Source organism: Corvus cornix, chromosome 3, assembly GCF_000738735.6.
Source record: "Corvus cornix cornix isolate S_Up_H32 chromosome 3, ASM73873v5, whole genome shotgun sequence".
Taxonomy (NCBI): Eukaryota; Metazoa; Chordata; class Aves; order Passeriformes; family Corvidae; genus Corvus; species Corvus cornix.
The window spans coordinates 48434474-48449060 of NC_047056.1; the positions used below are offsets into that span (position 1 = coordinate 48434474).

The 14587-nt window shown below is 42.6% G+C and overlaps 1 protein-coding gene across 5 annotated transcripts in view; it reads right to left on the minus strand.

The window, feature by feature from the left end:
• Nucleotides 1-4003: 4003 nt before the first annotated feature.
• The window catches only part of GRM1 (glutamate metabotropic receptor 1), a 194739-nt gene continuing 184155 nt past the window's right edge, over nucleotides 4004-14587 (minus strand). For 2 of the 5 annotated variants that reach the window (XM_039569366.1, XM_039569367.1), the window contains exon 9: nucleotides 4004-7801. In XM_039569366.1, the coding sequence (XP_039425300.1) occupies nucleotides 6970-7801 (832 nt within the window). In that variant the 3' untranslated portion in view covers nucleotides 4004-6969. The remainder of the gene's footprint in view (nucleotides 7802-14587) is intronic. The other 3 variants (XM_039569368.1, XM_039569370.1, XM_039569369.1) reach the window with 3 other exon arrangements.

Sequence of the window (14587 nt, forward strand, 5' to 3'; positions counted from 1 at the left end):
TAAAAAGAGGCTGGGTAAGAATGAGCAGGAGTGAACTGGCTTTGAGATCAAGGTGAGAAAGAGAATAAAAGGGCTGTGAAAATCTTCCTTTATTTATACACCCCTCTCTTGTGTCCAGACCTGAGTTGGAAGGAAAGACCGGCTGAGTTTTTAAAGGTATCTAAAGGATTTCTAAGCCCAGGTTTCGCTTGTGTCCATCGTAAATTGTCACCCAGCTCCGTTATACGGGTTTGAAACACCCCTTGGCAGATGAATGTCCTGAAGTCACTAAAAGGATCAAGAGCTGAACTGGGGACTCAGGTGAGGGCTGGGCTATGATGCACCAAGTTCATGCCCAACAGTGTGACTTGTGCCACACTGCCCTGTAGGAGCGCTGGATACACACACCTGGGAAAATGCTGATGTCAGGGACAACAGGAGGGCAAAACTTTATCATTTTGTTGTTTTTAAAGTGAACAACCATATTACCCAAGCACAAGCAGCACGCTGGAGAGCAGGCCATGCAGCATAACCACTTCTCAAAAAGGGAAATGGAGCTCAGAAGGAAAATCTCTTGGCACTATTGGGGAACTGCAGCCAGACAGGCACTTCCCCCTGCAATTGTGCCAAGGCTGGTGCAAAGGCATCGCATCAAATCGTAAGAACAATGAGCAACAGCACCCTCAGAAAGAGAGATAAGAACAGGATCCTCACAACTGTGAAATGGAGCTTGGGGTGGGAAATGAATCTTTAGGAAAGTCAAAAGTTAATAGCATAGGTACTCAGCCAGCTTCTCAAGGAAAATGACATAATTCAGGACTTAACACTGATTCACACACATTGAGGATCTCGGCACTTAGAGGCTTCAGTTTCTAAATTAGCATCACGCAGATGCACATGAAAATCCTGGCACAGTTAATAATCTTGCTAAGTATTATAGGCATTATTTTTAAGCAGAAAAGAAAAAAAATCAACCCAACCACCCCCAAACAGCAAAAAAACCTGAATAATTACCAAGGTACCTGCCAAATTAAAATACAGTGTAATTGTTCTGTGTAAGTGTTCAAACAAAACGTATAACACCTCCCAGGAAAACACACTCATTCTTGCTTCCTTCCCCAAATAAAAAGACATCCATTTGTCAGTGCATTTTTAAGTCTAAAAGACATATTAAAAAACTCCTGTACCATACAGTTTTGAAAACATTGCTCAGATTCAAGCTTCCATGAGACACATCACTCCCAGTGGTGGTACTTAAGCATTTTGCCTTGATAATTTTGCAGTTTGCCTATTTTAGTGTTACCTAACAAGAGTAGCTAAAGAATGAAGGGCCAACTCTTTGTGTCTGTGGAAATACAAATCAGAGCAGCTGTCAGGACTTTGTCAGAAGCCATAAGGGATACACTGCTGGCTCCACAGCACAATCCTGCCTGCCTTTCTTGCAAGAGAGATAAAGGCAAGTTGTTGTCTTCCTTTTGCTCTTCCTCTTTCTCTGTGCCATTAAGAACAGTGAAGACCACAGCGAGCCCTCAGTGCCTTAGACCTCTGAGCACCAGCAGCTCAGGGAGCAACAGTGTGAAGTTTTCAGCAAGCACGTGCTCAGGGCTGTACGTGCACTGTTGGCATTTGGCAGCATGGGCTGCTGGGCATTCCATAAAGCAACAGCTCATCATCCCCTGGATTATGCCTGTAGGACTGACAGGTCTGTTCAGCTGTAGTGGAGAATGCCTCACCATGGGCTGTTGGAGGGAAGCTGGGGAAACAGCTCCTTTTCAACTGTTGACTTATTTCGAGGCACTACACAGCACTGAAATCCCTCATCTGTAGGTGATGCTTGCAAGGAAAATACATTCTCAGTGCATTGCAAAGACACCCTGTGTTAGGAAAACAGGGAGTTAGAGGGGCCTGACCAAAGACTCACCCTCCCTGAGCCAGTCCTCCAGGTACACCATCTTTCCAGGATCTGTCTTGCAGATCTGTTCCTGGTTCAGCCTCAGAGCAGCACGGGGAGGTAGGAGTCCCACACACCATACCGTGGAGTGGGTGGGGGAATGGATCTCATGGCACCTACACATTGCACGGTGTGCAATAAATAAAGTGGGTGGATTAAATGTCATAGATACATACCACTCCTAAACTCTTATCTGTCTGCACTGGTATCTGTGCCAGCTGCTTCTCCACCTACCTAGAGGCCTTTTGGTTATGGAAACCCACAACTCACAACGATATTTCACTTCTGTAGAGATACATTGCTTACACCCACCTTGAAACCAAGTGGAAAACAAGTGCTCTTACTTGATACCAAAGAGTGACCTGCTCTCTCAGGTGGGGAGCAGTCCCCTTTTGTGTGATTTACTGAGACCTGGAAGTTGAATTATCAAAGGCAAAGAATAGCTTGCTTGTTTCTCAGTTGGATACATTTTACCTGTAGCACTGGAAATGCATCAAGTCACTTCTGCTCTCTTCTACTATCTCTGCTTGGGAGCTGGCAGGGTTTGCCAAAATGTGAGTCCAGGTCCAGATATGGGGCCTGTGGTAGTACTACGCACTTGGCTGCATGGCACTTGTTATCTTCTTTTTTGCTAATATCCCTGTTGGGAATCTTACACAGATAAAAATAGCCTACAGTGTCTGCTTCTCCTTCCCAATGATTTGCAGACAGATACTTGCCAAGTGTCTAGTGACTCATTTATTTGGGAAAAAAAACGACCACAACAATGCAATCTGCAAACCCACATTTTCCCACTCCCATATAAGAAGCATTTTTAACGGTTACTCAGACCTTGTGTAGAACAGATATTAGCAACCTGCTCCTCTGTTTTGCTCTAAAGAGTGATGGAGAGAACTCCAAATTTCCATTGCCTTTTTCTTTTGGTAGCCATTTACTCCATGCAAAGCATACATGACACCAGTCTGGAGACCCAAGCTATTGAGCAGAGCTTGGGTGGACAGTCATGGACTGAGCTGGTGGAGCTGCCAACACTCTGTCCTTGGCAGGAAGCTGAAGACTAAATCTCAAGTATGCTTTGCTGCTCTATGGTTCTGGTCCAGTCATCCATTCACCCACTGAAAAGTTGCTTTAGATGTTTTTTTCAGCAGCTTGTGCAACATTGCACTGGGTACTCTGGAGGGGAGTTAAGTGCTGTGTTTCTATGAGGATGTTTTTGTAATTGAATTGTTCAGCAGAACCTTTACTAAGACAGAGATGGAAAAGGTTTTGAAAACAAAAATATAAGGGGATAAGAAAGAAAACCTCTATGAACCAAGAGACCAAACTTTTGACACTTACCACTGAATGCAATGCCATTGTCTGTACTCCTGCATTGCAGTAGTTGGAGGTGGACTGACTCCTCAGGCATGGGCTCTTGCAAGGCCAGATCCAAGCAAAGGAGCCACAAACCTATTCATAAGTGTAAAGACAAAAATATCTAGATTTTCTATGTTTTGTGCCACTCATGTCTGAAATGCAGCACTCCAAAAAACATCTTGCTGGGGCGCAGAGCAGTTCAGGAGTCACCAAAAAGCCACAGTGTTTGTGAGCTGCAGAGAAGAGTCATGAGTCCCTGTAGTTTGCTCTATACAGAAGCAGTAAAGGTAGGACACAAAATGCTGGGATGGATCAATGCCTATCATTTATAGCTGTCAAGAAAGCATATTTCAGTTTCCCGGATGGGAGAAGCAGACATCTCAAAGACTATTTTCAGAGAAGGGCTGGTGTTTTCCCATGTCCTTGGGAAGCAAAATTTCCTGTCATTTCCCATTGAATTCCCTTCTACAACTTGTCTGCCTGAATGCATCGTTACAGTTCTTCTGAATTTTATTAGGAAGCCAAAAAGCTGGGGGTTTTTATCCAAGCACAAACCCTCCACCCCTCCACCATCTCACCTCTGTGACACAATTCAATTGATACCTACCTCCATTTAAATATCCCACCATCTCTTATTCATGATGCTGAAAAGCCCTGGAACAATGAACATGACTATTTTCTACTCAAGAAACAAGAATTTTAAAATTTTGGCATTCCATTTTTAAATAATAAATAGAAAATATTTATTTTACAGCATTTTCAAGATCATTTTGACAAAAAGGCAGTTTTCATCAAGCATTTGACAGATCAAAAAAAAAAACTTCTACAGAAAGCTTCGTAGCTCATACAGCTGCATACACAAGGTGAGTTCTTGCTCTTTAGATATATTTACGTATGTGTATGTTTCCAGTTTTAACAGTTACGAACTAAAAGCTAATATACTGAATTTCAAGAAAACTCCTACTCATGATATAATTACATTGCAGTAATAAAATCAGTGCTTAATATGTTCAAAACAGACAGATATGAAAACAGTATAGTACCTTGCCACATAGCCATCTCCTTTCCTATGCAAATCTGTTCTATTTCTTTTTCTTATCTCAGGTCTTCAAAGACTGGCTTCTTAGTATCAGCTCTGTGCTACTGACAACGTATGTTTTTGGAAACAGCACAGCAGATCTTATACTACAATTATTAGAAGATAGAATTCATTGCCAGTGCAGTGATCAGCAAAGAAGATACAGCATTTTCCTCACTGCTTTAATGAGTAATCAGCATTTTAAATAAAAGAAACAGCAACAAAAAATATCCCCCTAAAAGCCCCAAGTGGAAAAAAAAATCAACCAACTAACCCTCAGGTGTCTTCAATTCATCATAGAGACATCAATATGCTAACAAAAATGTGTCTTTGGGCAAAGTTGTTTCATGCTTTGCACATCAGCATGATGATAGCATTGGCCACGAGTAATATTGAAAGGAGCAAAGATTGTGAAAAGAAAATGAGGTAAAAAGACTCTATCTGGTTTTGAGCATAAGCCAGACCTTCCAATACCAATGCTACATAATTAAGGGAAAAACTATGGGATTTGGATCTTCAGAGAAGGATTGATAAACGAGCAGGACTTCTTAAAATTGAAGTGAAAAGAAAGAAAAAGAATAGAATTATGATAATTCAGAAAAACTCTGATAGAATATTCAAAAGAAGCATGGTTAAAATCAGGGTTTGTAACTATACTAACAGGAAGAAATTCCTATAAAATATTTTTCTAAATGAAGTGTAGAACTGTGGGACAGGTCCTCATCCTCAGCTGAATTCAGCAGCCCAAAGATCATAGCAGCTAAAATCCTGACCTGTGTATGTATAATAAGCACATTTATAAATAGGGTAATGATCATTACAGTTAAGTTCAGGCCACAGCAATTGGACCTGGACTTTGACCATGCCAGTCATTAGGGAGCTTTGGATTAGGCCCATCTCTAGGAAACACATGAAAGATAGAGGAGGAGGAGGAGGAATAAATGACAGAACTACAACCGCCTAGAAGCGACCTTTAAGATGCTATATTGTATATTAAATACAAGAAGTGAAAGCATAGGGAAAGAACATGCAACTAAAGATGATAAAGTGTTTAAAAGAACTGTTAATAGCAAAACCTGGGAATTTAGGCACACATTAAGCACTGATGAAATTTCCTGTCCTGATGTGATTTCATTTTAAATTATCTGAAGCAGTGAAATAGCTGAATTACTTTTCCTGTCTCTCACCTGCAAGATTTCTAAAACAGACCCTTTTCTTTTTGTTTTGTCTTTTTTTTTTTTTTTTTTTTTTGTTAACCACACTTGCTCAAAACATGTAAAATAGCAAGTTCTCAATGCACTGGTTATTAACACCATATGTGTACTTCATAAAATATCTGCAAAACAAAACAAAACCCTATTCTAAGGGTAACGACTGTCTCAGCTTGTATATGAAAAAAGGATGTGTTAGCACAGCATACAAACCTTCAAAGATCTATTGAATATTCGTAACAATGCCATATAAAAACATGATTTAAACATAAAAATATTCATAGTATATAAGACAATCTTCCAGTGGTAGTTATTGGACATTACTCTTCACACATACCGTACCCACACATACAGATACACAAACGTACGCTCCCTCTCTTGCCTGGGGCCTCCGTAGCCCCCAGTGTGGAATTGCCTTTCTTCCAGATTAACAGTTGTTGCTCTAGGTAAACAGCTGTTTCTCAATGCATTTGATTCCAAAGTAACACAAAGGAATGATTCAATGGCATGGCAAAATATGTTGTTTTTTGAAAAGATAGTCAATAAATATTGTTCTGCTACAGGAAATGTTGTGTACAGTTTAGCCACATGGTTTGCAACCTTATACAAAAGGGCAGTTTTTCTAAGTCCTTATCTCATTACAAGTACTATGGCAAGGCTTTCTTCAGAAGCCTCTTTAGTCTTAACTTGATCATATTTCTCACTCTGTTCACAATCAGCATTAAAAGAAGCCCAAATCCCCCAAAAAGTAGCCCAGGATGAAGAACAAGTCATTCAGATAGGAGTCAGTAAGAGCCATGTGCTTTCACATTATCTCATCTCCTCACCCCCAAACAACATTCCACAGTTTTGCCACCTGTGGAAACCAGGAAAAAAATATTTATGCATATATGTCTCATATACAAGTATCTTTGTTCCCCTTCACCACACTCTGCCCTTCCATCTCCTGGGTGTGTTACTCCCGTAGCAGACAGACAGCAGTCATGAGGTGTGCTAATGACATCTCCAGGTCACACTTCCCAGAGTCCTTTTCAAGCATTGCCAAGAGAGGGTGTGACTAAGTGTGATTATATTTTTTTTTCCTGCGCGTTTATTCTTTTTTTTTTTTGCTATAGAAGTTGTCCCTTTAGTTTGTGCTTTGTTATGGTTTCCTAACATTTTCCCAAAGTACAATATTTTTATTTTGAACAGATAGACAATCTTGAGCCCTCAGAATGGATTTTTTATTTTCTTTCTGTTTCATTTTAGTTATTTAAGTGCAGGATGAAATTTTTGCCCTGTCATTTGTCACTTTGTTCTCTGCTCTCTCTCCCCACAGCCCTGGGAGACTTGTCTCTGCAAGTCCTCCCAGTGGGCAGCTGCCAAAGTCCTTCCCATCTTGTCTCTTGCAGCATCTACAGGGTGGACGAGCTTTGCTTATAATCCCTCAGGATGACAGAGGCATAGGTCACATCTGGCGGTGTGCAGAGCACTGACTCCGACACAGGGGAGCTGGGCACGGAGCTGCCTGAAGCCACTGAATCCCGGAAAGGGGACGGGGGCGTCAGTGCCGGAGAGTCTTCTAGAGTCATTTTGCTGGTTGCCGGCTCCTCGTCCTCCTCCTCTGTGTTCTTTTCATAAACATATCCCTGAATGAGCTTCACCTTCTCGCTCTCTGCTTCCTCAGCCGGGGGAGACAGGGGCTCCTCATTGAAGGCAGCCACCTGGAAAGGCTGCAGGGCCGGCTGCTGCAGTGGCGGGGGCGGGTAGGGGGTCCGCACACCATTCCCTGAGCCAGGAGGGGGGAGGGCAGCGTTGAAGTCAGGGATGCTGGGGGCAAATTTGTTGACCACTCCTTGCAGCTGGTCCATGAGAGACTGTGGCTGCAGGGGCAGGGTCTTGGGGGACTGCTCAGGCAAGAAGAGTTGGGTTTCCTCTGCTGTGGCCTGCAGCGGGGGGGTCATTGCGACCCGCCTGTGCACCACCATGGAAGGGCTGCTGGACTGGTTGAGGCGAACGGGCTCTCTATCTTCTTCCTCCACCACATTGTACAGAGTCTTACTGCTGATGTCGGTAAAAGTCAGACTTTGGCCGTGGTAGTCTTTAGTGAGGGGTTTGATCACCGCTGTCTGATTGCACCCTGTCTCCTGGTTCTTCACATGCACTGAGAGTCTGTGCCACGTATGTTCCCCCTTTGGATCTTGTCTTCCACCTGGTTCAGACCATGACACAGACTTTCCATTAGAACTATGAATAAAATAAAGATGGGTTTATTTGCATTTACATTACAAAGACACAGGCAGTATAACAAACAAGCCTACAAAAATACTGATTGCTTTGCCTCATCAGTAAGCCTCCCCCCTCCAGTTTTTCATGTCCTCCCAGAAATACTACATGAGAAAACAACACTGTGATTTTCATCCAAAAGTGATTACTTCCTGTTGGTTATCCATCCTACAGCCAACCTGGAAAGGCTAGCCTGCGGGAAGGGCTCCGGGAGAGCCATCTGTGGTTTGAGGACTTGAGCTGTCATTTGGTATCTAGGTTTGCTCACCATTTTGCAGGGGGAAGAAAAAAAACAGGAAAAAAGTCACAGGAAAGCTTTAATTAAGCCTGATTTGCAGCTTATAGGAAATATTTTCAAGCTGTTGGAAGAAAAACAACCCCATAGTCATAGCCTTTGGCAAACTGGGTAGAGAGAGAAATTGTTGCTAACCCCTCCTTTCCCTCTTATTCCCTCTCCCCCTTTTTGCACTTAGAAACAGATTAGCTATCAGAGAAATGAAGGGCTCCCAGGGCTTCTATGAGGTAGGAGGCAAATGCACTTCTTCCTGGGTGGCTGTTATTTACGAACCAGGCTAAAATGCTGGGACGAAAACAGCTGGTTTGTGTGGGAGGCGGAACAAGCAGCAGCATGACCATGGTGAGTCAAACCTTCTGACTCCTCGTACGGGCTAGGTCCCATCGAAACTCTGGGCAGTTTGGCTGAGTGAGGATCTGAGGGTCAGGTCTGACACTGAGGAACTGTAGGTTTTTGCATTTCCCTGTACCCTTGAAAGGAGCAGCACTCAAAGCTGAGTGGCAGCTTGTTAGCAGCTGGTGGGACAGGGAGCTGAGCAGTGCTTTAGAGGACCAATAAACTGTTTAATTGCAGGTCAGGCAGTACAGACAGTTCACAAATCATAAAATACATCACCTGGGTGGAAACCAGAGACGGAGAGAAATTCTGAGATGATTTATTCGAAGCAGCCTTGTCTCAGGGTTTCATCCCTCAGGGACCAGAGGCAAACAAAGAATTAAAATTTCAGACTGTGTGATTGTGGTGCAGATGGGAGACAAAGTGAGTAGGAGGCTGGCAAAGCAGCCTCACCTCCTGCTACTGCACACACCAGGGGAGATCCCTTCCCTTACAGTATTGCAGTATTTTTCTAAGCATTTCGCTTTCCTTGCTCAGACTCATGGTTCTCCTTTTTAAGGAGTAAATAATTGCCACTTGAATTTTATAAAAAAACCCCATATTGACTGACTTTTTCATAGCTGGAAGAGACTGGTACAACACAGATAGTGTTGTAAATCTGTCAAAACAGAAAAGAAATGTACATGACAATGTGTCACTTTTCTGCTGAGCAGTAAGTACTCCTGGAGAAAAAAAAAAAAGAATTTAGGTGGATCCAAGCTGGGAAACTCATCTCCAACTCCAGACTCCAAATGCTGGACCTGTGACTCACCACCTCTGTGGGAACTGGGGCACATGAAAGGGCCAATCTAAAAAATTCATAACTCCCCAAAGCAGGTAGTTGGTATGACCTGGAGCTGTTTGGATTTAGAGTTTTAACCTAGAGAATAAAAAAGCCAAGTTCCCAGCTGAAGAAACAAACGTCTATATTATAGTGATCAATGAAAAGATAAGAATGAAGGTTTAGAAGCATTCCTGTTTTGGTTAAAATGAACTGTGGATGGCTTTTTTTTTTTAAGTGCTATAGAGATAAGCAAATGAATATAACTCTGGAGTGTGAAAGATTTTTGAAGTAATGTTTTAACATGCCAAGAACTGCAAACTCTTCACACAGAAACACATTTGGTCTACTTTAACTTCAAAACAAGTCTCTTCTTGTAGAGAGAAAAATAAGTCAAGTGCTCTCGTATTTTGCTGATGTTATAGCTTATAAATACTGCAAAGGGCTTTTCTAAAAAAATATGATGGTTATCTGCTGCCTTTTATGCTAAGTCCACTTCTGCATCATTTGTTTCTTCATATCTAGTTCTGGTGCATCGTCTCACTTTTGATTCCCTCCTCACACCATCTGTTTAGTCTCTATCTCATTTTATTTCCAAGATTTTGTATTTTACATCAAAGGCAAGCACAGCTATTTTAAGGAACTCACTACCTCTGTCTTCAAGTCTTGCTCCTCTTTAGTTCATTTCCCTCTCCCTCACTCTCAAATTCTGCTCCTCTCACTTCTTTCTTCTGTAGCACACTCCATAGTCCCAAGTCAATGGCCATGCTTAAGCTGTGCTAGGACTGCAATATCCAAATATGAGCAAACCATTTCATCAGGATATGTCTGGTACCAACTTACTCTTCAGGGAGAGCTGCTGCTGCTGACAGACCTTGCCTCTTGCTTGCCAGACCTTAATGCTCATGGCTCCAACGGCCTCATGACAAAGAGTTTTAGGGCTGCAGTGGCTCTCTGTCGGATCCATTTGGTGACATCCACTGATTATTCACCTCAGACTGTTGTTTCAGCTCTTTGCCTCTACTTTCTCTGTTTGCTATGTCCAAGCACTGCTAGCCTGTTAATGAGTCACATTTTGAGATGGAGTCTCAAGACTGCCACAGAAATACCTGGGCTCTGTCTTGCTGGATGGCTGGCAGGGAGTCACACCGAGATTGACACATTCAGGCAGAATTCATAATTAACATGCAAGAAAAGCACTTGTTATGCTGGAATGAAGAGCAGCCATCTTGAATATCATTAATTGACATTTAGACAAAAAGCAAAGAGGGGTCTCCAAAAGCTCAGACCTGAACTGAATCTCAGTGAGAGAAGGAGTTGTCTCACTTGTGCAAAGCAATGATGACAATCCTGACTATGTGGTGACCCTTCGCTAAGTGATTGTCATCCCCTCTTTTGAAGGAAGCACCCCTTGGAGAAGGTCAAGATCAAAATAATCTGCCTGGCATAATGGGAGAAGGGATGGTTTTCCACACAAAGGCAAGAGAGGGCACCAAGCTGCCAAGTTGGGGTATTGAAAACCTGATGTTCAATTGCACAGCAACGAGATGGCACCAAGTGGTGGTTTCTTCATTTTATCAATAGGATGATTATCCAGTTCATGTCCACCAGGTATTTATTTGTCTTTCCTATCTCTGTCCTTTCTCCTGTTAATTTCTCATAGGATTTAGTCTTCACAATTTCTGCATAGAAGTGAACTTCTTGGAGTCTCAAGGGATCTTAAGGTTTGTACTTGAGCATACCCAGTGTAACACTCCAAGTACTATTTCTTCAAATCCTCCCATCTAGTCCGCATGTTCAGACAGATTCCTGGATATCCTATCAGCACATAGGATGGGTTTGCTTTTGCTTATAAGCAAGAGCATACATTGAGTTTAGATGTTTTTTCTCAACTTTCACCACAGCTTTATCTATGGGCTTTGTATTTTGGGGAAAATAGAAGTATATTTTTTGTGTGAGTTTTTATTAGTTTCATGAGCAGAGCTGTTGCTATTTTTGGTAATTCAAAATTTTGCTTTTAATTCATGCATTGATCTTTATAACATACTCTCTGCATGACTCTGGGGCAGTCATTTTGAGGCACTTTCAGCTGTTTATTATAGACACTAAACAAAATGGAAAACAACTTCAGATCATAATAGTTACTTGCTGAAAACCTTTAAAAGAACTGATGCGCATAATTCTGAGACTGTGGTTCAAAATATGCCTGCCCACCTGTAGGACATGCCTATAACCTGTCAGATGGCTCACTGTTCATTGTTAAGTATCTCCAGATGCTCAGAATCTGGCTCCTCCTTGTCACCAGGAGTTCCCCAGACTCAAGTCCAGTTTCAGACCAAGAACAGAGGCCTGCTCTTGCCAGTTCCTGCAGGATCTGACCTTGCTGGTTTCCTCGGAGCAGTGTCAAGTCTGAGTACCCCACAACAGTTGGTTCCTCTTCACATTGCAGGAGTGTGAAGATGCCTTACTTTAGACATTGGATAGAAAAGGTTCCTTTACATTTTAGGGGCTGAATGCTTCTGAAGTGAAAAATTATTGTCCCATTGGTCTAAGGTAAGTTAGTCTGTGCAACTCTCTGATCCTTTCACCAGGGAAGTTTTAACCTGAGATCCAGAGCACAGAGAATTAAATCACCTTTGAGTCCTGTGTGCTTGCAACTTTGCCTTTTTTTTTTTTGCCTTGAATATTTTATGTGTAACAATCCCTAATTGATAGCATATGAAATTGTTAAGCAGACTGATATGTGTTCTGATGAGGTTAACTCCAGGAACCCAGAAATTGGAAAATGGCTTCAGACGCAGTCCGGCAAAGCGCTTGAGAAAGAGCCCTTCCTGTTAAAACAGGAAGGGACATTCCTTGATCTATTAAGAGTTCATCCCCTGTTTCATCCTTTTAGGGTGCCAGAGTGGTGGTCTTCTCCAAGTGGCCACGAGCTGAGGGAGAATCTTAAGCTTGCTGAGATGAGTGATACAGCCATTTGAGCCAGCTTGGTGGTGTTAGACAAGACATAGAGTACAGATTTAATGTATAAGGCTGTTTTTTTAAAAGCAACAATGGCAATTAACCAGATGAAAAGTTATAGGAGAAATAATAAATGTTACCTGTCTTTTGTTGCCAGACCAATGATTTGGCCCAACCTACCTCCTTGTAGTCACTACAGTAACTGAAATGCCACAGCCAGTAGAAAGCACTGGGATAACCTGGCAGTCCCTTCTATGACAATAAAATCTTAGGAATGAACATAAAATGCAAACTGAGAGGCTTATCAACTTTGTCAGCAAAAATTAACTCTGAAACAAACCTTGAACTATCTTACTAGCAACCAGAGGAGGTCAGTGTCAGGTACTGCCCAGTCATCCAATGCTGCTCCTCCCTTCAAAGAGCAGGGCACATTTACAGCCACCCAACAGCTGGCTCCAGAGCACAGCACATGTGGGGCTGTCCCTGAGCACTGACACAGAGGTGACCAGCCTTTGGAGGCAGTGGGACACAGGGCAAAAGGAAATGTCCTGTTCAACAGCTGTGCGTTGGACAAAACCTTTCTCATCCCCACACAGCATTTGCTGATGGATGCCATCCTAGGGAAGCCAGTGGAGGAATTCCTGCCCTGCCCACAGAGAGGCAGTCAGTCAACTACAAGCTTTCTCCAGCCCTGAAGTCACGTAAGTGGTAATGAGCCTGAGTAAAACTCTGTCCCACTGCGCCTCACTGTTCCCAGAGACCAAGCTAACAAGCCTAAAATTTAAGGCTAATACCTGCACTGCAGCACACTGCAGGTGCTTTGCTGGTATCCCCAAGGTCTCTTCCATTATTGTTTCCATTTCAGTAAGGCCACCGGGGCATGAAATTTGATTAAGGGAGTGAGCAGATTTTAATCCAGGGTAGTGATAGCTCCCTGCACTGAGCAGTCTGTCCTCTCAGAGCTTCAACAGCCAGCCCTGATGCTCATTAGCAAAGCAAGCCATGCTGGTCTGCGTGTTTCTGCAAGCCTAGCTTCTGAACACTGGTTCTAGGGACTCATCTCTTAAACCTGGGTTGGTAAAACTCCTCTGCACTCTCTCACAAGTGAGGGAGCCATCATCAACCGCAGTCCCTATCTGGTGTATGCTGAGGATTTTTGCCTGACATAATCACCTAAATGAAAAACAGAATCACAAACCAATTTCAGCCTTAGTTTGTTTACACTATAATCTCTATCTTGGTGATAAGAAACAGTTCTCACAGCATGGCTCCAATACTTTTGTTAGTGCTGTATAATTAGAGCAAAGTTTAACCTCCCACTTGTGTTTCTGGAAATTTAAATTACTTAACTAACTTTTCCTTGTTGCTCCCCTCCCTTTTTTTTTTTTTTTTTTGGACAAAATTGCCTTGGGCATTGGGTGCATTACTCTATGTGAATTAGAGCACTACTTTAAATGTATGATGAAAACTGCTTACACAAAATACAGGAAAACATAATGCTGTTACACTGTCTTGCCAGGGCAAAACCTGATAATACTTAGGGGTATTGTGAGTGAGCTCAAGTCCAGAGCTGCCTTTCCAACTCTCTGTCTTGCCACTGGTTTATGTTAAATAAATGTAACATACTCATTTCCTTCATAAGTTACTCTAATGCAGAAGTTAAGTATCTATCTGAGTTACACATAAGCTTTCTAATGTATATTGACCCTATTGATAATTGGGGTATTTTTCTCTTTTTTTTAATTGAAATCTTAGTATTATACAGTCTGTAATGTGGATGCAGTAGCTATGTCTAGACTGAGTACCCTAGTGATGAGATCCTGGTTTCCATCCACAGGGTCTCCAGGTTGGGGTCAGACCCTTGGGCAGGATCAGAGGTTGGCAACCCCCCTCACGTCTCTGCTGTGGTCACCCAGATGGGGAAAGCTGGAACCACGACTGGGGTCACTCACTTTACGTTTGTGCAACCATGGAACAGGGTTGCTGCTAAGCTCATACCTGGCCGTAGGGGCAGGGAATTATTTCCAAATCCAACAGCTCAGATATAGCCAAATATCCCCAAATCAGCAGATTTATTCTACATACACTTTTATGTACATAAGCGCTTTTATACGGCTGTGAATTTGGGGCCACTAGGGGGTGGTGAGAGAAATGGTCGGTGCATTGCTTCAGTGTTGTTGAAGTCCCACAGCTTCAGCATGTACCACAGATCTAACCTACCTAGCTCAACAGAGGTGGCAGGATATTACACTGATAATGTGTATGAAGGTCTGACCACTAATTATAATTACTACCAGAAATCTGTAGTCTCTGAAATACAGAAGCTGAGTCACAT